Here is a 25,176-nt window from a genome sequence, read left to right as displayed (position 1 = left end):
TGGTGTAACAGCACACCAATATTGAAACCCATCTAAAATATCGTGCGGTATCAACGCAAATAATTCTTCATTCATGTATGGTCTCCAATTAAAATGTAAAATTACAAAAACAATAAAATTAATTTAAATCAAATAATATAGTTAATTTAAATAATAAATAAAAAATACAAATTATACATACCTCATTTTTGGCCTTAATGTCGATCTTCAGCCTGAACTCTTTAATGTTGTTGTGCACCAACCCTGTGCCTTCAATTTTATGCCTCCATCTGTATATCAATCAAAACAAAAATAGAGATATTTTGTTCAATAATTTTAATCAAAATAAATTTTTTCTAGTTAATATTTTATATTAATGATTCATATTACCTTCCGGCAAGTGGAAAGTCAACCGCAGTCCGACTAATCGGTGTCAAAAATGGAAGTCTATGCCAAGCCCATGATTGTAGCAACAATAGACATCCACCGATTTCTGCTGTATTATTATCATTCACGACTAATGACGCCTTGCACATCTCACGATACAAGAACACCAATATCGCCGAACTCCAGCTATATTGCCTACAATTCTCAAAATTTGTTAAAAAAAAAAGAAGATACTGAATGTGAACATAACTACCGGATTTATCAGGCATCAAAATTCCCCAATCAACTGTAATATATATGCTCGTGTTGCATATATAATTTCGTGCTCCGTACTATTTGATTGAAGTTGAAATTCATTCTTCAACCATGACAACCTCACCCGCCACCCTCTACACTCTGGTGGTACGGGCGCTTTCCCAAGAAACAAGTTGCAAAGTTGTGCCACATTTTTAAACTCATGTGACATTACTACCGGCATCCCATTAGTTTGGACCCCGAGTTGCATTGCCACATCCTCCAAAGTTATCGTGCATTCGCCACACGGCAAATGAAATGTGTGCGTTTCTGGTCTCCAACGTTCAATCAATGCACTGATCAAACCTGGGACCAACTTGTAATCTCGCACAAATGTTACATACCAAAATCCAGCTTTTGCAAGTTTTCTTCTATCAATGGGTGTGGCTTGGGCACTTTATGTAGCCGAAAACGAAGGACTCGCTGCTCGTCCTCCTACAATTAAATAATGCAAAACATTTATCACAATCACCTTAAAATAATATTCAAATATTTATTAATTATAATTCATTAAACAAATATTTTTTTCACCATTATTCCCAAATGACTTGAAATATGTTCATTGTCAAATCTCAGCAGTGGAATTTGGTCAGCCATTGGAATGAATCTGTAAAAAAAATTAAACAACAATATTTAAAAAATCATTTAATATAATCTAGTGTTAACTAACTAACTAACTAACTAATTTACAACCCAACAAAAAAAAATTAATATAATAACTTATAATATAATAAACTTATAAAGTAACAAACTAAACTTTTTAAAATATAACTTAAACATAAATTTTCTTTAAACAACTAATAAACTATTCTTTAATATAACTTCAACTAATAAACTATTTTTTAATATAACTTAAACTAATAAAATATTTTTTAATTATAATTCACTACTAAAAAACTAATTAACTAAATTTTTTATATAAAATAAATTCAACAAATCATATGGCAACTTAACTATTTAACTAACACAAACTAATTACATATTTTTATATATAACTAACTACTAACTAACAAACTAACTAATTAAGTAAATTTTTTACCCTAACCCTAAACTAACAAACTAATAATTTAAAATAATAAACTAATTTAAATAAAATAAAATGAAAATTTACCTCGATGTTTGCTTGTCGGACTCCCTTTCTTCTTCTTCCTCTTATTCCTTTCCTTTCTCTCGACACTCTTCTCCCTTTCTTTCTTATGCTTCCTTAACCCCATATCATACCCCCTATATATTAAAGGGTCGGCTGTCATGCACCAATAATTGAAGAATCACGAGCCGTTGATTCTCGTGGATTGCAGCAATAATTGCTGCATGAAGCAGCGAAAATTATGCTGCAATAATGCAGCGAGCAGCGGGAGCAGGCGAGTATACAGTGGGGAGCAGGCGACCATGCAGCGTGGAGTAGGGGCCAAAGACAAGGTCGCGAGCAGGCGAGCATGCGAGCATGCAGCAGGGGCCAAAGACAAGGTCGCGGGGCGTGCATGGCGACCTACCATCGCCGGGCGTGCATGGCGGCCTAGGAGGTCGCTGGGAGTGCATGGCGACCTATGGTTGGGTTGTGCATGTCCCATGCACACGATCATTCCCATGCACACGACCCTCGTCGGAAGCCACGTCGTAGGTCGCCCGGAAGACATGGCGACCTACGGCCAACTGTGCAATTCACCCTACTTCGGCAATTAATCTTGGGAGAACGTTATTTCGTGAATTATTTATTTTGAAAGCATTATATCGTGAGTTTGGCCGACTTCAGACAATAGTGTTTGTGAAAAGAGTTTGATGCTTAGTACTGAATATCTTTGAGAATTAAGTGATACTGTTCCAACGAAATCGTGACGTGGTAATGCTTATTAAGTTTGAGCTTAAGCTGTTAGTTAGAACTTTCATACTATTTAGGGATTGCAAATTTTTTTACCATGCTCAAACTTAGTACTGAATATCTTGAGAATTAAGTGATCGAGTTCCAACGAAACCGTGATGTGGTAATGCTTATTAAGTTTGAGCTTAAGCTGTTAGTTAGAACTTTCATACTATTTAGGGATAGCAACATACCCTGCTTGCATCTTGTGATCATATGAGTGCTTTTGCATTGACCCCTTAAGCTTTTGTGTGTGAGTGTAATTGTTAAGAACATTTTTTCAGATGTTTCGCTGATAAAGGATGAGTACACTGGATGTAACTAGAGCGGAACTTGCTCTTATAGTTTTGTATTTGAATAAGGCTGAAGCAAGGGATAAGACATGCAGGACTATACAATATGGCTCGAAATTTTTAAGTAACGGGCAACCTGGCACAACACAATGTTGACAAATCAACCAGCTTGGCTCGGAAAGTGTTCCATCTTTTTAAGGTTATCTCACTATGGCAGATACTAAAACTAACTATTTGGCTTATGTTGAGCAAGGATTGACTTTGTTCACTTGTTAGATAATCTTTCTTTTCTGTTTGTTGTATTGGTTATACTACCAAAGGCGCATGATGGCAAACTTAAGTTTTTGTGTTATTTTTATTGTAATATGACGATTCTTGTCTCTCTGTGAATTTGCAGTTTGTCAATGATTTGCACGCTCTTATTAGCCCGGTTCCTCAAGGAACCCCCCTTCCTCTTGTTTTGTTAGGAAAGGTATTATAAACTCTTAATTTTCTGTGGGATTTCTGTACACTCTCAGCTTGGTTATTTTAATGTCCTTGGATTAATTTAACGCTTGTTTCAATCAAAAAATGCATTGTTGTCGACTTTCTTATTTCTGGATCAAATTGTCTGGCTTCACAGATCAGGCATCTATAAGGTATGCAACACACTTCATTTTGGCATTCTCCTTAATTTTTTGTCTCGGTTTACAAGTGTTAATTGAACAAAAAATCCAGTTACAGAACAAAGAACGAGCTGAGTTGCTTGGAAGAATATCCCTTTTCTGTTGGTTGTGTTCATCAGTTTGTACCACGTTAGGCGAGGTTTGTTGCTGTTCATTACTTTTATATCAAGTCTCTTCCTACAGTGTTTTAAATCTATTCAGTTAGCTGAAATATCCAACTTTTTCGGAACATATAACTTCTTTTCGTCGGCTTGGGGAGCTCGGAAGCCTATCTATATCAATGAAAAAGTTGGAAAAGAATCTTAAGAATATCGATAAGGTATACTCGATATGTCTTTTCTCTGAAACGTCATTATAATCATTATTCTCCATTCTACGATTCTTTTGTTGCTGTAGTTTCCAACTTTCTTGTGCTTGTATAAACACAGAATGAGGAGTATCGTGCGAAGCTCCAAAAATCAAATGAGAGGACTCTGGCCCTTGTCAAAGCAGGAATGGATTAGTTGTAGCAGCTGGGCTTCTTCAATTGGCACCCGAGAAAGTAACTCCCCGTGTAACGGGAGCCTTAGGATTTGTTTCATCTCTCATCTCCTGTTATTAGGTACTCGATTCCATCCTGATGATCTTGGATTGAACATCTTTATTTTTCACCGGCTGGTTGGATATTAGAAGTGAATACATGCATGGTAATTGCTAGTTTTGTTGAGGAATAGTTAAAGATTGACATGGAAATAGAGAAGTTATACAAGCTAGTCAATCGTATACTGATGCCAACCTTTGGTAAGTAGCTCAAGGTATGAAGTTGGACATTTTAGATCCAAATGTAAAATTTATTGAGAAGCTGTTTGGAGGGCAAAATGTAAAATTTAATAATTAAAAAAGGCACGTGTCCTACATTCATTGGACACGTTTTTTCAATGAATTTAACAAATTGATTTTAAAATAATTCCGAAATAAAATATTAAACATCTACTTTGAAAAAAAAAGAAATAATTTAAACACTGGGAATAAAAAACAAAACGGTATAATTTAATCACTCATGCCTAAAATAAACTTGCCATTCCATTACTCAGCATCACACTGCGCCGATCTGAAAGCCTCGAAGCACTTACATAGAAGCTTCTAAATATTTTGATAAAACTAGCACACAATAACTAAATCCTGAACAAAGTTTAGGTAAAACTCGGCAAGACTTCTAGCGTTGTTTACAGGAAATTTTAGCTTACCATGTGACCCTGTAACTAGAACAAGTTTATTATTCCTCATCATCGTCCGATTCTTCATCCTCTATGTCCCATCCATATCCATATTCCATTACGTCGACTACATTTCCCCCGTTCTCCCGCAGTAAATTCACAATCTGCTCCAAGTCTCTCATTCGCATCTGCAGAGTGGATGCAAAGCTTGTCTGTTCGGGTTCGGGTTCGGGTACGGGTGGCGGTTGTGTATAACTCCGTGCCTCCAGCATAAAATTTTCAGACGGTTCGAGTATCTGTATACCGAAGGCAGGAGATAATGGGCATCCCCTTACTTCAACATGAGAGACACTGCAATGATGCCACCCAACAGATTGCATCAATAAAAGGGCTTAGCAAGATGGCAAAAAATCACCACATACACCTATCCACAAACATTGCAATTGATTCATGGGTCCCAAAGACAAATCTTGTCGAAAAAAACCTATTACTCATAACCCTGTTACAACATGTTAATATCAAACCAGGTAAATAAAGGGTGCACCTGACAGTACCATATATAGTATAAGCCATCCATGTCCTGTCTCTGGACCCTACCCAACAGCTCAATCTGTAACATCCCACCAATGCAAAGAACAGGTTCTGGAAGCTTGAAATTCTGCAATTTATTTTCCTGCTCATGTAAAAATACAACGTAATCAGTTCTCCTGTGTGAGTTATTACAAAACTACAAGAGAATTAACTTCACAGAGCATGCATCTGGAAGATGGTAACAACTGAAAACAGAAATGATGTTAGGAGTCATTTTAGTGTTGTATTAGTATCACATAAAGTCATTTTTATTCAATATAAGCAATGGATGCTCTCACAATAACCGGATCTAGTATTTATTATAGCAACAAATAGAGAAATCCAAAAAAAAAAGATGAAGCCAAATGGACCCAGACGCTTGAACCCACCTGAGTCATAGGAAACTCATCTGAGCTGTAAGTCCATACAAACTTCTCATGACCACAATCCTGGCATGATTCACTCACAAGATTGTCCACATAGGACTTCATATGACCCATCCGAAATCTCACTGAGTTAGCGGAGTATATTGGGTTACCAAACTGGAAGTAAGCTGGATTAAAGAAAATATCTGATAAGAAAAGCTTCAAGTTTCAAGTTTCAAGCTAATATAAATAAGATTGGTGAAAGATGGAAAAAAGAGTTGCACGAATATTGAAGCAATTACCTTGGAAGGGTCTTATACTGATTTCAGTAATAACACATAAATCAGCACATAATCTATATGTCAATGTTTCGGGCACTGCAGGGTTTTTTTGTCCTTTACTTGACCAGTATGAAGCTCTCCGTGCCACCCTATCTCTTGGTTCCAAAGTATTATCTATGCTTTCCTCCGGGTAATTATCAGTGCTAGAAGCGATGATTGCTTCTGAGATGCACTCCCTGATATCAAACGACAAACAACCTCGAGCTAAAAAGGCATAAACTCTATGCTCCCTCTTCAAGGCTTCCCATTCCATAAAATTGCTAGATCCAGCTTCAGCATGGCCTTTTGCAGCGCTACTTAACTCATTGACATGATCAACTCTAGATAATTGAGGAAACATTCTGAGGCACAGTTGCTTACATAGGCCATTTTTAATCACTGCAAACCATTGAAAACTCATAAAGTCAGCAATGACAGCAAACAGGTCACGCATAAAAGTCAAAGACCAGCAATGCAAGATTGATATCATAATGAACACAAACTGTGACACTACTATAAAGAACAACAAAGGACATGAGTGCCTGTCTCATCTATTTCCAACTTTAAATGTTGCTTAGGTGGGTTACTCTCTTTTCCTACTGACATTAGCAGGTTTTGAAGCAAGTTCTTAGGATGGATCTTCAAGTTGGGCTTTTGCTCAGAAAACTTAAATGTAGGAGAGAATTGCACAAATGAGAATAAAAGATCTAATTGCAAACAAATCAGCTTATTAAGATAAGTAGTGGTGAAATAGGGATGTACAAATGAGAAAAAAGAATATTTAGCAAAAGCATTCAGCTAGCTAATCAATCAAAACTTTCTGGCATCAAAGGAAATATCTGATAAGAAGATTTTGAGAACTTTAATAGAATTGATAGAATGTATATGCATTGAACTGAGAGGATTATAACCGATTGTTTATACTGAAAACCAATTTACTTCAAACAATCAAATTTATTAAATAGATAAATATGGGACAAGAAATAAGGCATGGAAAACAAGGAACTGTATGGAAAACCAAACTGCCATGAAAATACTGTCCACCTATTTCCACATGATGCTAAGCTCCATTAGAACTTTACCAAAATGACAAAGTAAGATGAATCCAGTCTTTGCCTCATAAGCTTTTATAGCATTTAACAACTACAGAGAAATTTTAATTCTAGCTCACCAAAATGTTGCCAGGAGCGTGAGACAGCACCAAAGCGAACAAGATCAGATGGATCTTCCAAAGACGTAAGAATCTTTATTGACAAGTCATAATGGAGCAAATTCAAGAAATCCCAACAATTTTTCATTTTTTTCCTTTTGAATTTCTACAAAGGCATCAAGCAGCTATGCAACCCTGAGTTTTCTTTAGCACTGCAAAAAAAAAAAAAAAAGTTAACTCTTATATTCAGTAAACTAAAATCTTCAGGGCCTCAGGCTTCTTTTATCTATTTAATACCCCATTTTAACCATTATCTTTTCAATTAATCAAACTCTTGCTGTTAACAAGAAAATAGTAAATACAGTATCATATATGATTCAAACAGGCCAAAACAAACACATCAATGCAAGCCATAAAATCATGCTTCTTATTCTAGCAAGTTGAATTTCAGGTTATAATCCTACTCCTACAATAATATGTTTCCATATTGTATCCAAAGGCACATTCGACCTTCTTTCTTTTCTCTTTCAGAGAGTAAAAGTGACAAATAAAGGAAAAAGTGAGCTTAAATCAATAATGCCAATAACGCACATCATGCAACCAGAAAACAAAAAAAAAATTATGAGCTTAGTTGTGGAAAGAAAGCCCCAATCCATAAATTCACGCAAGAGGGGGAAAAAGGCTAAAAATTAGAGAAGGAAACGAATTTTTTTTTGGGTAAGTGAGATTATCCGATCATAAACAGGATCATCTAACTACGACACTTTCATCAGCTTTAATCCGACTAAGCTAAGAAAGTAATTTGCATAAAATAAACTTAATCTCGAGAGGGTTCGATCAGACCATAGAATTGCAACGAATGATTAACAATCCAGTGATAAATAAAAACCTATTCACAACATTAACAGCCAATTCTAATCAGTATTATGATTAGTACCAATAATCCAATCAATTGAGTTTAATTGCAATCTCGATAAATCAATTACAAAAAAAGTAACAACACGTGTAAACTGACAACCTCAAAGATTCCCGAATTCAACCAATTCCAATGGATTCAGAAAATAAAACAAAATTTGAGGGGAAATAAGGGCAAGGAATGAGAGTTTTGAAGGGGGGAAATGTTAAAAGCAAAGCAAAGGTACTCGCTTTTTTTATGATAAATGAAAAGAAAAGCACGAAACCGAGAATCTTCTAAACAGAGGAAACCATGGAGATGGAAGGTGAAGGGGAAAAGGGAGAGAAACTGTCGTTGTTGGAGATTATTGGAACAAAGCGATGGCATACGAGCTGAAGGCACATGTGATTGCCCAATACCCCCGGGTAAAAAAATTAGGGTATTGGCCTACAAAGGTTTATTTAGCAAACTACGACTTTTCTTACAGTCTAATCGAAAATCGTCACTTCAACATAATGAATTTTGTTAAATATTATTTTTTAATAATTCCGTATAACGGGTTTCACTTGGATCATTATTTAATTAGGTTTATAAAAATATTTAACTTTTATTTTAATTTAAAAAAATTATATAAAAAAAGATCCGACGAAACTCATCACGTCGAGGTGACGAGTTCGTTTGAATTTAAGAAAAATAGTCGTTGGGCCGTTGTTTAAACGGGCAGGGGCAGCAACAGTCAATGAAAATCATCACCTCAAGGTGACGAGTTTGGCCGGGAATAATTTAAAAATTTTGAAATTAAAAGGAAATTGAATTTGTTTAAATTTTACAAAGTAAATAAATAAATGTAAAAAATAATTTTTTAGAGGAAAATTACAAAGTAAAAATCAATTTATCTATGTCTTCTAAGTTTTTGACGATGTCGCAGAGTGGTCAAGTGATAGGGCTCGTCGAGTACGACGGGATCGTAGGCCTTGAATCTTGATCGTCGTCTTGTCGAGGATGTGTACCGAACACACTCTATGATCCACCTTCGAAATTTGGTGATGGATTTATGACATTTGAGGCTATCATCGTCGTAACTGCTTCGACTTAGCTTTGGTGACCATATAGGATATGGTCTCACTCACCCGCAACTTCATGTTATGTCGAATATGATTTAGTATACTGTGGTGCATCCCATGAACATCCAACCCAATTCGGTCGAGTCTCATATAAAGCGTGAAATGGAGGATAGAAATCGAAACTGGCCTGAGATGATGAATAATAATACTCTTCAGTAGCAGATGCTGAAGAGGAAGCAGAAAATGACAACGCTTTCTTTTTGGACTTGGACTTGGCGTGCGTGGCCTGATGATGTTGTCATTTGTTGGTAATGCTCAATCCCACATAGTATTGGAAATACTATTGGGAATGGGTATTTATAGTATGGAATTCTCATTTCCTTGTTGAGTGAAAGAGAATAAGGGGGACTCTCACGCACCGCCGCCGCCGTCGTCCGTCTCATCTCGGCACGGCTCGGCTCGTGGTAGTGGTCGTGGTCGTGGTCGTGGTAATACGTGTCTTCGACACGTCCGCGCGGATACTATCTTTTTAGAGAAAATTCTTGAGGAATTTCTCTTTGAAAGAAACAAATGGAAAAATGTGAAAGATTTCAACTGATATTTATAGGCTGTTGAGGACTGTTTAATTTCAAATGATAACAGCTGGTTTATGAGAGTTATCAGAAATTAAACAACTTTTCCTAAATTAAATAAAAAACGTTAAGATGTATCTGGACTATAATTTCGAGAGTTATAACAGCTAAACAATGATGCAATGAACCTGGACTATTTTTGAGTCAGGTTAATCTAGATGTTTCAGTTGTTACAAAAGAAGATATTTAATCCTGAAATTTTATGGACGATTTTAACTCTATTTCTAGCCTATAAATAGAGGGCTATATTCAGCTTCTCAACTCACTCTCAACATTCACAATTCACTCTCAAAGTGTTTTATGCAATTATTCTTTATGTGTTTTCCGATAAGAAGAGCAATACCACCGACAGTCCATTCCGATTTCGGGTGTACAGAATTCGGAGCGACCGTGTTAACCTCGGGGGACGGTCCGCCTACTGCAGCGATTATACACATCGGGGGCGAATTCGTTTCTAAGGCAGTGGTTATACCACGACACGGTTTACGAATCTGTTCCTTTTAATTACTGTTTATATTTCCAGTCAGTGCTAACGGTGTAGTTTTGCAGTCCATATATCCAACAATTTAGAAACGAATTATATATACTGCAATCATGTCAACACCTTTGAGCAAACTGATACCCGATCTTTCCAAGCTCGATGCACTTGATGGAAAGAATTATAGAAGGTGGTCCTAAAGAATCCTGATATTCTTCGAGCAACTTGATCTTGACTACGTCCTGCTCAAGCCACCACCTACCATGCCGCCAACCCCAGCTACCGGTAATGATGCTGATGCGGTCCTCAATGATGATGCCTTAGCAACTGCCGATGCTGCACTCGCTACCTACGAGAAGTACGAGAAAGACAACAAAATGGTGCGAGGACATCTGCTCAATCACATGTCAAATAAATTATTTGATATGTTCCTTAGAGAAAGGAGTACCAAGACAATATGGGATACTCTCGATAAAAAGTATGGTGCGGACGATACTGGAATCAAGAAGTACGTTGTCGGTGAATGGCTCAAATTCCAGATGACTGATGACAAGCTGATAATGGATCAAGTCCATGACTATGAGAACCTAGTCGCTGACATCATCGCCGAAGGGATGCAAATGTGCGAGGTGCTGCAAGCCAATGTTCTCATTGAGAAGCTGCCCAAGTCCTGGTCCGACTACCGCAACTCTCTTAAGCATAAGAAGAGAGAAATTTCGCTTGAAGAGCTCGTGGGCCATATGAAGATTGAAGAAGCCAACCGTTTAAAAGATAAGCTTACTAATTCTATGAGTAATTTATCTTTTAGAGCTAACCTGGTTGAGTCTAAATTTAAGAAGATCATGAAACATGAGAATCAAGACAAGAAGACGAAACCTCAGAAGGCTATCAACTTCAAAAAGTCAGGAAAGGCCAAACCTGAAGGAAAGACGCTCAAGTGTTATGTCTGCGGTTTACCCGGCCACAAAGCTTACCAATGCCAACACCGCTCAGATTGCCAGAATAATAACAAGCCACAGATGCACGTTGTAGAAGAAGATGATGAGATCATTACTGCGGTGGTCTCAGAAGTCAATATGGTGGAAAACAGTTCGGAATGGGTTGTTGACACTGGCGCTACAAAGCATTTCTACGCAAGGAATGAGTTTTTCATCGAATTCGAGGATGGGAATGAAGGTGAACGTGTGTACATGGGGAACTCTAGCAGCTCTGAAGTGCTAGGTAAAGGCAAAGTTTTACTCAAGCTGACCTCTGGTAAAACTCTGGCTTTAAATAATGTTCTGTATGTACCTGCCTTGCGTAGAAATTTGATAAGTGGTGGGCTTCTAAATAAGGCAGGCATTAAGTTAGTTTTTGAGGCAGATAAACTTGTACTTTCCCGAAATGGTGATTATGTTGGGAAAGGGTTTTTAAGCAATGGTTTATTTTTCATAGAAACACAATTTAATGAAAATAAAGCTACCAATTCTTCTTATATTGTTGAATCCATTGATATGTGGCATGCTAGATTAGGACTCGTGAATATTCATGCTTTAAAGAAATTGATAAATATGAATGTTCTGCCTAAACTAGACACAACTAGCTTTAACAAATGTGAAATTTTTGTAGAAGCTAAGCATACTAGACCTCACTTTAAGATTGTTTCTAATAGAAAGACTGAGCTGTTAGAACTTATTCATACTGATCTAGCAGATTTTAGAAACACTGAAAGTAAAGAAGGAAAACACTACTACATAACTTTTGTAGATGATTATTCAAGATATACAAAAGTTTATCTCCTAAGGACTAAAGATGAAGCTGAAAAATTCTTTCTTATTTATAAGGCAGAAGTTGAAAATCAGTTAGATAGGAGAATCAAACGGGTTAGATCTGATAGAGGTGGCGAATATGGATCTAATTTTTTAAAAGATATTTGTGAAAAGAATGGCATAATTCATGAAACTTCAGCCCCCTATTTTCCTCAACAGAATGGTATAGCCGAAAGGAAAAATAGAACTTTAAAATAGATGATGAATTCTTTACTAATAAGTTCAGGGTTATCTGATAACATGTGGGGGAAGCCATTCTATCGTCAACTCATATCTTGAACCGAGTTCCTCATAAGAAATTAGATTTTACCCCATATGAATTGTGGAAATGATATGCTCCTAATTTACAATATCTGAAAGTGTGGGGGTGTCTGGCTAAAGTGGGTTTGCCAGACTTTAAGAAGTCCACCATTGGACCTAAAACATTGATGCAGTGTTTATAGGGTATGCTACGAATAGTGTTGCATACAGATTCATGCTTTTACAAGATTATTCTATTTGTGAGTCAAGAGATATTGTTTTCTTTGAAAATACCTTTCCTTTAAAGGAACCGAGATTAAATGTCGAAACACAAATAGAATATATTCCATCAACTTCTTCTAGTAATCCTGTTAGGTCTTCTGAACAAATTGATTTTGAGCCTAGAAGAAGTAAAAGGCAAATAGTTTAAACCTCTTTTGGACCAGACTTTATTTCTTCCTTTATTTCTGAGATAAATGATTTAGACTCCATTTCAGATCCTATAGCTCAAATTTTTCTGTTAGATGAGGGTCCTAAAACTTTTGAAGAAGCTATAAGATCTATCGATGCTAGTTTTTGGAAAAGTGTTGTTAATGATGAACTAGAATCGATAATGTCTAATCATACTTGGGAATTAGTTGACTTGCCTATGAGATTCAAACCAATCTCCAACAAATGGGTCTTCCGGAAGAAACTAAGGCCAGATGGTTCGATTCAGCGGTACAAGGCAAGGTTAGTCGTCAAAGGGTTTACTCAAAGGTTTGGTTTAGACTACTTTGATACATACTCTCCCGTTACGAAAATCTCAACGATTCGTGCATTATTTGCGCTAGCCTCTATTTATAAGTTACAGGTACATCAAATGGATGTTAAGATTACTTTCTTGAATGGGGATCTAGATGAGGAGATTTACATGGAGTAGCCACTAGGTTTTGAAGCACTTGGTATGGAAGAGAAAGCCTGTAGACTTAAAAAGTCACTTTATGGACTTAAGCAGGCTCCTAAACAGTGGTATGATAAATTCCATAAAACTATTCTTAGTTTTGGTTTTATTGTGAATGGTTCGGATGCTTGTGTGTATTCGAAGATGTTTGACACTGAATGTGTCATCATAAGCCTGTATGTTGATGACATGTTGATTTTCAGTTCTAACATCGGGTCCATTAACAAAGTTAAGAGTTTCTTGTCCACTAAGTTTGAGATGAAAGATTTGGGAGAAGTTGATGTAATCTTAGGAGTCAGAGTTACCAAAACTGAAAAGGGATTTTCTTTAAGTCAAGCACATTATATAGAGAAAGTGCTAAAGAAATTTGACAGTTTTGATATCGTCCATGTTCGAACTCCTTATGACACTAGCATACATCTTGTTAAGAATAAAGGAAGTAGCGTTTCCAAAACTGAATATGCTAAATTAATCGGAAGCTTAATGTTCTTAATGAACTATACTCGGCCTGATATTGCTTATGCTGTGAGTAGACTGAGTAGATATACTCATAATCCAAGTGGTGAACACTGGATTGCTCTTAAACGCTTACTGAAGTATCTTAAGGGTACTTTGGATTGAAAACTTGAGTTCGTTGGCTTTCCTGCGGTACTGGAAGGATATTGTGATGCCAACTGGGTTTCTGATAATGATGAGGTAAGCTCTATGAGCGGGTATTTTTTACTTTGGGTGGAGCAGTAATCTCGTGGAAATCATCAAAGCAGACTTGTATTGCTCGTTCTACCATGGAGCCAGAGTTTATAGCTCTTGACCAAGCTGGGCAAGAAGCGAGTAGCTCAGAAGCTTGTTAGAATATTCATTGTGAGGAGACTGACTCCTCTGGTTTCATTATTGTGTGATTCACAAGCTGCGATATGTGTGGCTAAGAACCAAGCTTACAATGGTAAGAAAAGACACATTTGCATAAGACATGAATCTGTTAGACACTTAATAAAGTATGGAGTGCTCTCTTTAGAGTATGTGAAGTCGGAAAGGAACCTAGCAGATCCACTTACCAAAGGGTTAAGTCGGAAGCTGATCCTAGATTCGTCGAGGGGGATGGGTCTAAAGCCCATTGGTTGAGGAATTCATGGTGGATACCCAACTTAGTTATCTAAGTTCCATGTGGTCAAACGAAACCATGGAAAGACTCATAGTGCACATTCCTACTGCCTATCCCTATGACGAATAATGTGCATGCCCAGGATGAGCTTAAGTGCTCTTAATAAATTAATAGCCCAGGCTTTGGGTGGTCTTAGTGAGAAAGACTTGATGAATTTACCGATTTTGGTTGAATATCTATTCTTAATAAGTTCATAACCCAGAGTAAGTGGGTAGGAAATGATGAACTTACCGACAGAAAGGTTGAGTTAAACTCTTAATAAATTCAAATCCAAGTATTTGGATGGTTCTAGTGAGAAGGACTTATTGAATTTACCGATAAATGAGGTTGAATATTTATTCTTAATGACTTCTTAGCCCAGAGTTTGGGTGGTTCATTTATAATGAACTTGAAGAAAGTCATCATACCCTTTGTGAGGTTGAGCTATTATAAAAGCTCTTAATTATTTCATATCCCTTTTAAGAGTGGTTTATGTTAAGATAAACTTGATGAAATAACCTATGTAAGTGAGAAGGGTTAGCCGCCTTCTATGAAAAATGTTGGGCCATTTTTCTAGCACACTTATTAGAATCATGAGGTAAGATGGCCAAATATATACTTTTGTATATATATATCTTACACATCGAGGACTCAGGTGGATGAAGGGGTTAGTTGTGTGTTATGAGTTTACCCCCATCTTAGAAAGTTCCAGACTAGTTTCACTTATCTAAGAGAAGGATTTCTCATCATCACTATGTACTAGTTCCAGATACGTTCACTAGTGCTTAAGCAACTAATCTCGCTATTGCTCTTCTGTAAAGTTTGTTTTCGAGTTTCAGAAGAATTCTTTCGCATTAGTGGGGGAATGTTGGTAATGCTCAATCCCACATAATATTGGAAACACTATTGGGAATAGGTATTTATAGTATGGAATTCCCACTTCCTTGTTGAGTGAAAGAGAACAAGAGGGACTCTCGCGCACTGCCGCCGCCGCCGTCTGTCTCGTCTCGGCACGGCACGGCACGGCTCGGCTCGGCTCGTGGTCGTGGTCGTGGTCGTGGTAATACGTGTCTTCGACACGTCCTCGCAGATACTATCTTTTTAGAGAAAATTCTTGAGGAATTTCTCTTTGAAAGAAACAAATGGAAAAATGTGAAAGATTTCAACTGATATTTATAGGCTGCTGAGGACTGTTTAATTTCAAATGATAACAGCTGGTTTATGAGAGTTATCAGAAATTAAACAGCTTTTCCTAAATTAAATCAAAAACGTTAAGATGTATCTGGACTGATTTCCAGCTTTGTACAGAGGAGACAAGCTGTTAATATCAGGAGTTACATGAGTTATTTGATTTAATTCCATTGGTTACATGATATAATTTCGGGAGTTATAACAGCTGAACAATGATGCAATGAACCTGGACTATTTTTGAGTCAGGTTCATCTAGACGTTTTAGCTGTTACAAAAGAAAAGATTTAATCCTGAAATTTTATAGACGATTTTAACCCTATTTCTAGCCTATAAATAGAGGGCTATATTCAGCTTGTCAACTCACTCTCAACATTCACAATTCACTCTCAAAGTGTTTTCTGCAATTATTCTTTATGTGCTTTCCGATAAGAAGAGCAATACCACCGACAGTCCACTCCGATTTCGGGTGTACGGAATTCGGAGCGACCATATTAACCTCAGGGGACGGTCCGCCTATTGCAGCGATTACACACATCGGGGCGAATTCGTTTCTAAGGCAGTGGTTATACCACAACACGGTTTACGAATATGTTCTTTTTAATTACTGCTTATATTTCCAGTCAGTACTAACGGTGTAGTTTTGCAGTTCATATATCCAATATCATTCTGCCCTCTCTTCCAGTCTCGTGAGATACAGTTTGTTATTTTGTTCGTAAAGCCGAAGATAGGGAGAATAAACGAAATCTAGGTCTAGTGGTGTAATATTCTAACATTGGGGAAGTAATAGTTCACGTTGATTCCATAGGTCGATGTAGTAATCATTGGATCATCATATCAAGAGGCAATTTCGCCTAGGCTTAAATGAATCCAACTTATTTTTCTTTTAACAAAAATCCAACAGATTTTTGTCTATATTTAGTCGTTTATTCAATTATTCTTAAGTTTGTTAGTATTTGGTTGGTTTTTACTAAAGATTTCAAAATTATATTTATATTTGTTTTATTTAATATTATGTTATTTATTTGTTTAATTGTTTTGAATATCAAATATATATTTATAAATACACAATCAAATATATTCATGAACATTTAAATTTTATTCATGTATAATATGTAAATAAATGAATATTAAATGAATAATTGTTTCAAAATTGTATTTATTATAAAGATTTTTAACAATTTGACAATGAAAACTTCAGACTCTTACAATCTTTGGTGTTTGAACATGGAACCTTTAGGAATAAGAATCATTCCTTTAAATATTGAGTTAACTTAGTTCGTGCTCTAATAGAAATTAAAAAAAAAACTCTTGATGAACTCGAGAAATTTATTGTGATCAAATATATTAAATGAAGATTACATTTATATATCATATAAATCTACACATAGCAATTATAATCTTAAATTTAACATAAATATGCAAAAAAAATTGATCATGACCAATATATAAACTTCATTAACAAATGAGATGAGGGATTTCTATCTCTGACACTATTTTTCTCGAGTTAAAAGAATATTCTCTTTCACCATTCCTCTATTAAAGTCTTATAATATAAGTCGATCACCGAACGATCATAGACTAGGTTTTACGTTCAAATCATAATAGATTAATCTTTATCGATCAACACAACCATTTTCATTCCATTAGAATTGGTGCAATGAGTGTGGAACACACCTCGTACACAAAGAATAAACAATGCGTACGATTCGATAAATTAAGAATCACATCAAACTTATATTATATTTGATTTCTTTATTCTAAAAAATTATTATCACTCAAAGATTTGAATAAATTTTTTATAAAAGATGATCCCTAAAAATTATAATAATTAGTTACCATTCAATAAAATTGTATGTTAGATCCGTTAAATAAAGTTAAAAATGTTGATATTACATTATAAATAACAAAAAAACTTGGAATAGAAAAATCATTCTAAAACTATTATCTATAATATTATATCTGAATTGATGATTAATATATTGAATACGTAAAATTGGCATGTATTACACATGGAAGGACTTCGTATTTGCATAATAGAAAACGACATCGTTCTGACGGCAGGCAAACGTCTATAAGATGTCACTTGCCAGCTCACTCTTTCCCCAAGCATCTTCATCTCTACTACTGTGATAAGAAGCTAAAACAGTACGCGGACAAGCCCTAACCCTAAAATTCCCATATCCTATCATTTCTAATTCTTTCAATTTTTTTGCTCAAAATGAATGGAGGAGACATCTCGAATCCACAGATGGAAGAGATGTGTGCTAACGGAATCGGGGGTGTAGAAGATGCGCCGTCGTCCTCAACGTCAACAACTTTGCGGAAGAACCGGCCCATAATTAGTGGCGAACAGCTAGACATCGAAGCTTATGCTGGCCTTTACTCCGGCCGTACCAAGATCACGCGGCTCATATTCATTTCCGACCACTGCGACAATACCGCGATGCAAATGGAAGCCTCAAGGATGGCTTACGATGAGATCAAAAGGGGGGAGAACACTCAGCTCTTCCGTGAAGTGGTCCAGAAGATCGACGGTCGATTGGGTCCTGACTACTCTATGGATGCCGCGTGGTGCACTACGGTTGATCGGAAAGCCGAGCAAAGGAAAGATAAGCTCGAAAGTGAACTCAATGCCTATAGGGTAATTCGATTTTTCTTAAGTTAATTTCTAGATGCTAGTTTTTATTTATAATTTGTTTGGTTTCTAACTTCCAGACGAATTTAATCAAAGAAAGTATAAGAATGGGATACAATGATTTTGGAGATTTTTACTATGCTCACGGTGCACTGGGGGATGCTTTTAAAAGCTATGTTCGAACTCGAGATTACTGTACTACGTCAAAGCATATTGTTCAAATGTGCTTGAGTGCAATTCTTGTGAGCATTGAGATGGGTCAATTTACTCATGTGACAAGCTACGTTAATAAGGCTGAGCAAACACCCGAAGCTCTTGACCCTCCCACTACTGCTAAGCTACGTTGTGCTGCTGGATTGGCGCATTTGGAGGCTAAGAAGTACAAGCTTGCTGCTCGTAAGGTTTGTCGGCATATAAATTGTCTGATTATCTTGAATAATTCAAATGTTGCGATTTTGATTTCATTTATTCTTGATTTAGTATCGTGACATGCACTATCTTTTATTCCTGATATGTTGAAATTGATATGGCTGAAGTGTGTGAAAGATAATAGTATTTACTTATGATTATCTGGAAATGTGTGGTTATTCATATATAAATCTTGTCATTCCAGTTTTGGTCCTTTACTAAGTCATTTTCTAGAACTCAAGTTCTGAAGCTATCAAGCCGCACACTTTGGTTTGGAATCTTTCCATATAAGCTTAACGAACCTAGTGTAAACATTCTTCATTTTAATCATTCTTGGAGCATTGCTTTCCTAAAAGGAATCTTTTATGGTGTTGGGTTTGGTGGAGTACATTTTGGTAGAAATCTTTTATGGTGCCTTGAGGATTAGTTCTGCTTCCTTTATCTGGAGCAATCCCTAAAAGCTTGTTGGGCTAATTAATTCCAAGTTTGCTCACTATGCTTTTTGAGGCTGAGGCATCCTTCTGTTGGTAGTCCTGTATTGATTATTAATTTTCTTATATGAAATATAACAGGTGGGATTTTGTGGTAAGTTTTATTTTGAGTAATTACTGTTTCGTTGCTGGATTGATTGTCTTTTCTATGTGTGCAGTTCTTGGAGGTGGGTCCTGAATTGGGGAATTCATACAGTGAAGTGATTGCTCCTCAAGATGTTGCTACTTATGGTGGACTCTGTGCACTTGCAAGCTTTGATCGAACTGAACTGAAGGCATGAATCTCTCTAGTCCGCTGATCCCTTTATTTTTTGGCAGTGTTGTACTGTTGTTTGCTAGATATCTTAATCATACAATGTTTTTAACTTTGCAGAACAAAGTTATTGACAATATCAACTTCCGGAATTTCTTGGAGTTGGTACCTGAAGTAAGGGAGCTTATTAATGATTTTTATTCGAGGTATTATTTATCTTTCTAATATGTAGTGAATTTTCTTTGGTTAATATCATGATACACAATCTTTTATCTCATGATGTTGGGTTTCAGCAAGTCCTTATGTGTGCTCAATAGATAAGAATCCCTTTTAAGTTGTGCTTTAAGTTGTGCCTTGTTTTTTATTGCAGCCATTATGCTTCCTGCTTGGAATATCTTGGAAACCTCAAATCCAACCTGATGCTTGACATCCATATACATGACCATGTTGAGACCCTGTATGATCAAATCCGGAGCAAAGCCCTCATCCAGTACACACATCCATTTGTGTCTGTTGATTTGCGAATGATGGCTGATGCCTTTAAAACAAGTGTTGCAGGTCTTGAGAATGAACTTGAATCCTTGATAGCTGACAACCAGATACAGGTATTGTTTTTCACGTGTATGCTGTATCATGCTTTCTTAAGTTTCATCGGTGCATGTGCGCTTGATTCTATATATGATTTCTCTAACATCCATCTGAATTTTATTATTTAATTAGTCTTCATCTCTTCGGTGACCAATAAGCGTGATTTTATTCTTTAGATTTGAATTGGTATTTCCCATTTTTAGTAGGATCTATCAGATTGTGAAGATCAGAAGTGCAAATAAAGTGAATTACGAAATTTCTAAATCAGAACCTTCCCAAAGTGTGAAAACAGTTGGGGAGGGAAGTAGAGTTTACAGTGGACCTTTTGCCTGAATATATAGCCTTTACAGTGGTGATTATAATATCTCTGCAGGCTCGGATTGACTCGCACAACAAAATTCTTTATGCACGTCATGCGGATCAAAGAAATGCAACTTTCCAGCGGGTTTTGCAGACTGGCAATGAGTTTGATTTGGATGTGAGAGCAATGCTGCTGAGAGCAAATCTTCTGAAGCATGAATACAATCTTAGGGCTTCTAGGAAAATCTGAATTCTGGACTAAATCATTACCAAGACTTTCTTGATAAGGTTCCTTGTATTGCTGGGGCCTGGATTCTTGGTGTGCCAAGGCGCTGTTGTAAGACCCTTGAAATGGAGATTGATGACATTACATGATGGAGGATTTGAGATGGTTTTGGGGTACAGTGTTCTGTATATACTCGAAATTTATCTCATGAGTTGGAATTATTGTACCCCCCCTTCTGCTCATTTCCCCTGGTGTTTTATTTGATTTTATATCACTCTGATAATCAAATGTCAGCCAATGAATCTATGACATGACATAAAATTTAATTACTTTATTTGTTTAAAAAAACTCTTTTTTTTAAAAAGGCTCTAAAATGCTTAATTTAAAAAAAAAATCTCTAAATCTATTTTCCTTGTATTTCTTTTGTTTCCGCTGAGCGTCATTCTGTTGCAACAGCATTCTCCTCTTGTTGCAAGAGTTGTGAGGCTCAATTCATGGTACCTGATCTGGGGCAATTTTATCTAAATATCACCAAAAAATAAAAAAACCATTATTGTATCTTTTCTTGAATATGTACCAAGCTGGCATTCTTTCTGACAAAATAAGAGGAAGGCGACTAATGTGGATGAAAGTTGTGTTTCAAGGGACGAGTTTTCTAGAGGTTTTATTGATGTGAATAAAAAATCCCTAAATAACTTCTCCGAAATGCTCTTTTCATTCACATTAGAAAAAATGTACTAGTTTAATACATATTCGAAAAAAGATGATGTAATGGTGTTTTTTTAATGATATTTTAATAAAATTACCTTGATTTAATCTGTTGTGACCGTTCTCGCACGTTTGAAACATCTAGTTTGTCAATTTACGATGATAAAAGAATGGAAAAATCATTTGTAGGGATTTGGTGATACAAAGAGTGGATGATAATAATTTATTTGACTACGACAAAATAGTATGTAAAGTAGTTTTAAAGATTTTGATAAAAAAAAGCTATGATTTTGCATAATGTACTTATTGTGCGACACATTTTTATAGAAATGCTAAAAAATAAAACTTGAGACAATGATGAGACAAAATATCAAACACCTGAATGTTTATTACTCAAAATAAAGAAATATAATTCAATTTCTTAATTATTTTTAGTTTTTTATCAACGAAAACAATGATGACGACACTTGACACCAAAAGAAATACACTAATTTGTAAACCCATTGGTGTTGATCTAATGCCAGAATTATTTAAAGCAATTTTATATTAAAAACCTCATATAAATAATTATTTGGAAGAATAACATCTCATTCGTCCACATAAGACGATCATGCGGCCTGCAAACAACGTGTTAAATCCTCGCACCTTTCAACATGCGAGATACATCTGACGTAGGCAGACTTTCCAGGTAAGCCAATAAAATAACTGGATAAAATGAACTCGCGCATTGCGAAGCACGAGGTAGCCTAAGAACCAAAATATCACGAAATTTATGAGAGATATCGCGGCCTACAAAACGCGAGGACCTTTCAAATTGAAATTAATAACAAATAAGTATAGTAAAAAAATATAATAATACTAATAATTGAATATAATAAATAATTAAAATATAATAATAAATAAATATAGTAATTAAAAAATATATTTTATAAATAATAATTATAATTTATTTTGTAAATTTTGAAATAATAAAAAAATATGTATTATATATTAAATATAATAAATATTTATATTTTACCTTAATAATGGAACCCACATCTTACAAATCGCGAGGTACTGGATTACATAATGGAACTCGCACCCTGCAACCCGTGCTATCAGCAGTCACGTCAGTAGAACATCGCGACTTACAACCCGCGAGGTTCCTCCCAATAAATGAATGCATATCTCGACTTACAATATTGCGACTTACAACCCGCAAAAAAAGTTAATGGCAACAACTCAAAAAAATGTCGAGTAGAGAAAGTCTTACTGTTTTGGTATATTACGATGGTGAAATGATCTGTGATGCATCTCTCGGTGTCGTGTTTCAGTTCGCACATATTGTGACAATAACGCTACCAATGAAGTTAACGTATAACAAGTTGATGAAGGAAATAAAGAAAAATGTCCTACATGCTCATGGTACAAAATTGTTACCTTTGAAGTATCAACTACCAATGTCGTTAGAACCATTAATGTACATGATATACACCGTTGAGGATTATGGTGATGTACAGTTGATGGTCGACGCTCACTTGCAATATTCATTTGGAGGGTCGATGGAGTTGTATGCATTGTTTTCTGATGCTGATGATGGTAACAGTGTGTCAAGTTAAAGATTAGTGGAGTTCAACTTTGATCCAAATATTCACAGTCCGACGGTAAATTTGAGAAACGACTTTAATTTATTAAGCACACATGATACACAGAACGATTTGGGTGCATCATCGTCTTTGATGCCAGGGCATTCTTGCATTGCTAGATTCGAGTTTGACTTGAACATGACACCAACACAACAATCCACGTACAATCCATACAGTACGCATGAGTCTGCGTCGTCTTCTCAACACGTCAATCGATGTCGGACCATGAAACATTTAACTATTTCGATGATTTCTCACATGGACAACATTCAACGTATATCCCTTCTGCGATAACGCTCAACACATATGGGGAGACATTCTTTTACTAGTGTGTGTGACTTTGATCTTAGGGAACCGGTTCGTGAGCAGTCTCGTGATCAACGAATACCTGCAACAGCGACTAACTTTGATTTAAACGAGGTTGAACTAATCCTCTTTGGGGAGATCATTCTGATGAAAAACCTGTAAGGGAGCCTAACCCGATGGTGATTGATGAGTTACCCCTTCTATGAAAAACCAGAAAACCTTGACATGCCACTAGAAGCAGAAGACAACGAAGAATACGACGCGCTTACAACGGTTCCACATACTGCCACATATATTTCTGATTACCAGCCACCATCACACTTTACAATAATTAATATGGAAGCATTTAACACTCTGAAATTTCCCAATTCCCATACATTGAGCAATACAATCAACATAGTGATGATGATATTTATGTGGGAATGTTTTTAGGTTAATATAATGTTTTAGTTTTTTATTATTTATTTTGATTTGTTTATTGGTAAGTTTGAAATTTTATTTACTCTTTTTATGAATGAGTTTTAGAACAAAAGAACAAGTTGTGGCTGCAATCAAGAACTACAACATACGTTGCTCCATCACGTTAACTGTGAAAAAACTGATGTAGATAATTACATCGTTGAATGTCTCTAAAAGAATCATGGATGTAATTAAAGGGTTTATGTATCACGATTGAAGACGATGAACAATATTTAGAAACTCACAAAATACTCCCAACCACATACATGCACCGCCAACATCTCAAATCAAGATCATCATAACTTGGATGTGTACGTACTTTCTGAAGCTTGAATTCCATTGCTCAAAGCAAATCCACGTATTATGGTTGCGACCTGTATTGCTTCAGTTACATCGCTATACGGGTACACAATTGCGACCATTGCTTAAACTGATGCAGAAACATATTCCAGGAATAGTTGTGAAATTGGAAACAATCCTGGCGTACAAAAATGATTGTATCGTATAAGGTGTCTGTCGATTTTATCGTCTCTTTTAGACTTTTCCGCAATACATGAATGCTTTCCAGTACTGTAAGTCGGTGGTTCAAATCAACGACACTTGGTTATATGGCTCATACACTCAAATAATGTTATTAGCGGTTGCACAATAGGCCAACAGAAAAACTATTCCCATCGCCTTCGTAATTATCGAAAGGAAGATATCAACTATTGAGAATTCTTCCTTACGAACTTAAAAACATATGTTATATCACATGTGATGCAGGATAGAGATTATGAGATTTGTCTTATTTTTGACAGAGGCGTTGGTATCAAATATGCACTCCAGCTTATGGGCCCCTCTTGCCAACCCCCAATATTTATCATTGGTATTGTTTACAACATATTGTCGCAAACTATTTGAGGAAGTTCAAGGGTGAAGATTAGTGTCTAATGGTACTTCGAATGGGTACGTCTTTCACCCTTTCAGTTTATCATATATTTACAAAAATTATTTCAAATTAATTGTTCTATTTTTTATTGATAAGTCATACACAGTTCGTACGTGAGTTTGAGGACATGATGCAGGAACTGAGACACATGAATTCTGATGGCTACAAGTACCTTGCTAGAATCCTAAAGGAGAAATGAATTCGATCATTTAATGGAGTAGACGGTATGGTCACATGACAACGAACTTCGTTGAGGTAATAAATTCATCACTAAAGGGATTGTGCCATTTGCCTATCACGTCCGTTATCAAAGCGACATATTATCAATTTACAACCCTTTTCGCAACCTTGGGAAGACAAATAGTTGACTGGATGGCAGGTGGCCATGAAATCCACCCAGACCTCCTCAAAAAATTGCAAACATTCCAGCAGCATTCCAACGCGATGAGTACCATATGCTTCTCTAGGGAAATGTCATTATTTCGTGTATCAGAATTTGTCAGGTCATTGGAAGGCATTCAATACAACACATATGTGGTTAATTTACGAGAAAAAACATGCAAGTGTAAATTTTTCCAAACTTTCAAATACTCGTGTGCGCACACAATTGATGCTGCTTCTTATGTTCGGATTCCCTACAAGATTTGTTGATCGAGTTTACTTACTTGAAACTATATTCCAGGTTAATAAATACGAGTTCCCTCCTATTGGAAATGAATGTGATCCGAATGAAGCTGATGATGAACCTATAATACTACCAGATTATGCACTACGACG

The 25,176-nt window shown here is 36.1% G+C and overlaps 2 protein-coding genes across 2 annotated transcripts; one reads left to right on the top strand and one right to left on the bottom strand.

Moving 5' to 3' along the window:
- Positions 1 to 4,501: 4,501 nt before the first annotated feature.
- LOC120181539 (F-box protein At4g00755-like) lies at positions 4,502 to 7,259 on the bottom strand. Its single transcript, XM_039186636.1, has 5 exons — positions 7,099 to 7,259; positions 5,910 to 6,326; positions 5,632 to 5,795; positions 5,227 to 5,345; positions 4,502 to 5,023 (listed from the first exon to the last, which is right to left on the bottom strand). The coding sequence occupies exons 1-5, from the start codon at positions 7,223 to 7,225 to the stop codon at positions 4,732 to 4,734; spliced, it is 1,119 nt and encodes a 372-aa protein (XP_039042567.1). The 5' UTR covers positions 7,226 to 7,259; the 3' UTR covers positions 4,502 to 4,731.
- Positions 7,260 to 17,687: 10,428 nt separating this feature from the next.
- On the top strand, positions 17,688 to 20,601 carry LOC120181538 (COP9 signalosome complex subunit 1-like). The gene is made up of 6 exons (XM_039186635.1): positions 17,688 to 18,110; positions 18,185 to 18,505; positions 19,162 to 19,278; positions 19,377 to 19,462; positions 19,627 to 19,861; positions 20,218 to 20,601. Exons 1-6 carry the CDS (start codon positions 17,688 to 17,690, stop codon positions 20,392 to 20,394), a joined length of 1,359 nt encoding a protein of 452 aa, XP_039042566.1. The 3' UTR covers positions 20,395 to 20,601.
- Positions 20,602 to 25,176: the final 4,575 nt, after the last annotated feature.

Source organism: Hibiscus syriacus, unplaced genomic scaffold, assembly GCF_006381635.1.
Source record: "Hibiscus syriacus cultivar Baekdansim isolate YM2019G1 unplaced genomic scaffold, ASM638163v2 tig00112528_pilon, whole genome shotgun sequence".
NCBI lineage: Eukaryota > Viridiplantae > Streptophyta > Magnoliopsida > Malvales > Malvaceae > Hibiscus > Hibiscus syriacus.
This window is presented reverse-complemented; position numbering and strand designations above follow the sequence as displayed.

Excerpts from the sequence above, each read along its gene's own strand:
- LOC120181539 (XM_039186636.1), bottom strand. The coding sequence starts at position 7,225 with ATGAAAAATTGTTGGGATTTCTTGAATTTGCTCCATTATGACTTGTCA. Across the intron at positions 6,327-7,098 it reads ACGCTCCTGGCAACATTTTG|TGATTAAAAATGGCCTATGT; the intron begins GTGAGCTAGAAT and ends AATGGTTTGCAG. Across the intron at positions 5,024-5,226 it reads GATGGCTTATACTATATATG|TGTCTCTCATGTTGAAGTAA; the intron begins GTACTGTCAGGT and ends GCATCATTGCAG.
- LOC120181538 (XM_039186635.1), top strand. The coding sequence starts at position 17,688 with ATGAATGGAGGAGACATCTCGAATCCACAGATGGAAGAGATGTGTGCT. Across the intron at positions 18,506-19,161 it reads ACAAGCTTGCTGCTCGTAAG|TTCTTGGAGGTGGGTCCTGA; the intron begins GTTTGTCGGCAT and ends CTATGTGTGCAG. Across the intron at positions 19,279-19,376 it reads TTGATCGAACTGAACTGAAG|AACAAAGTTATTGACAATAT; the intron begins GCATGAATCTCT and ends TTAACTTTGCAG.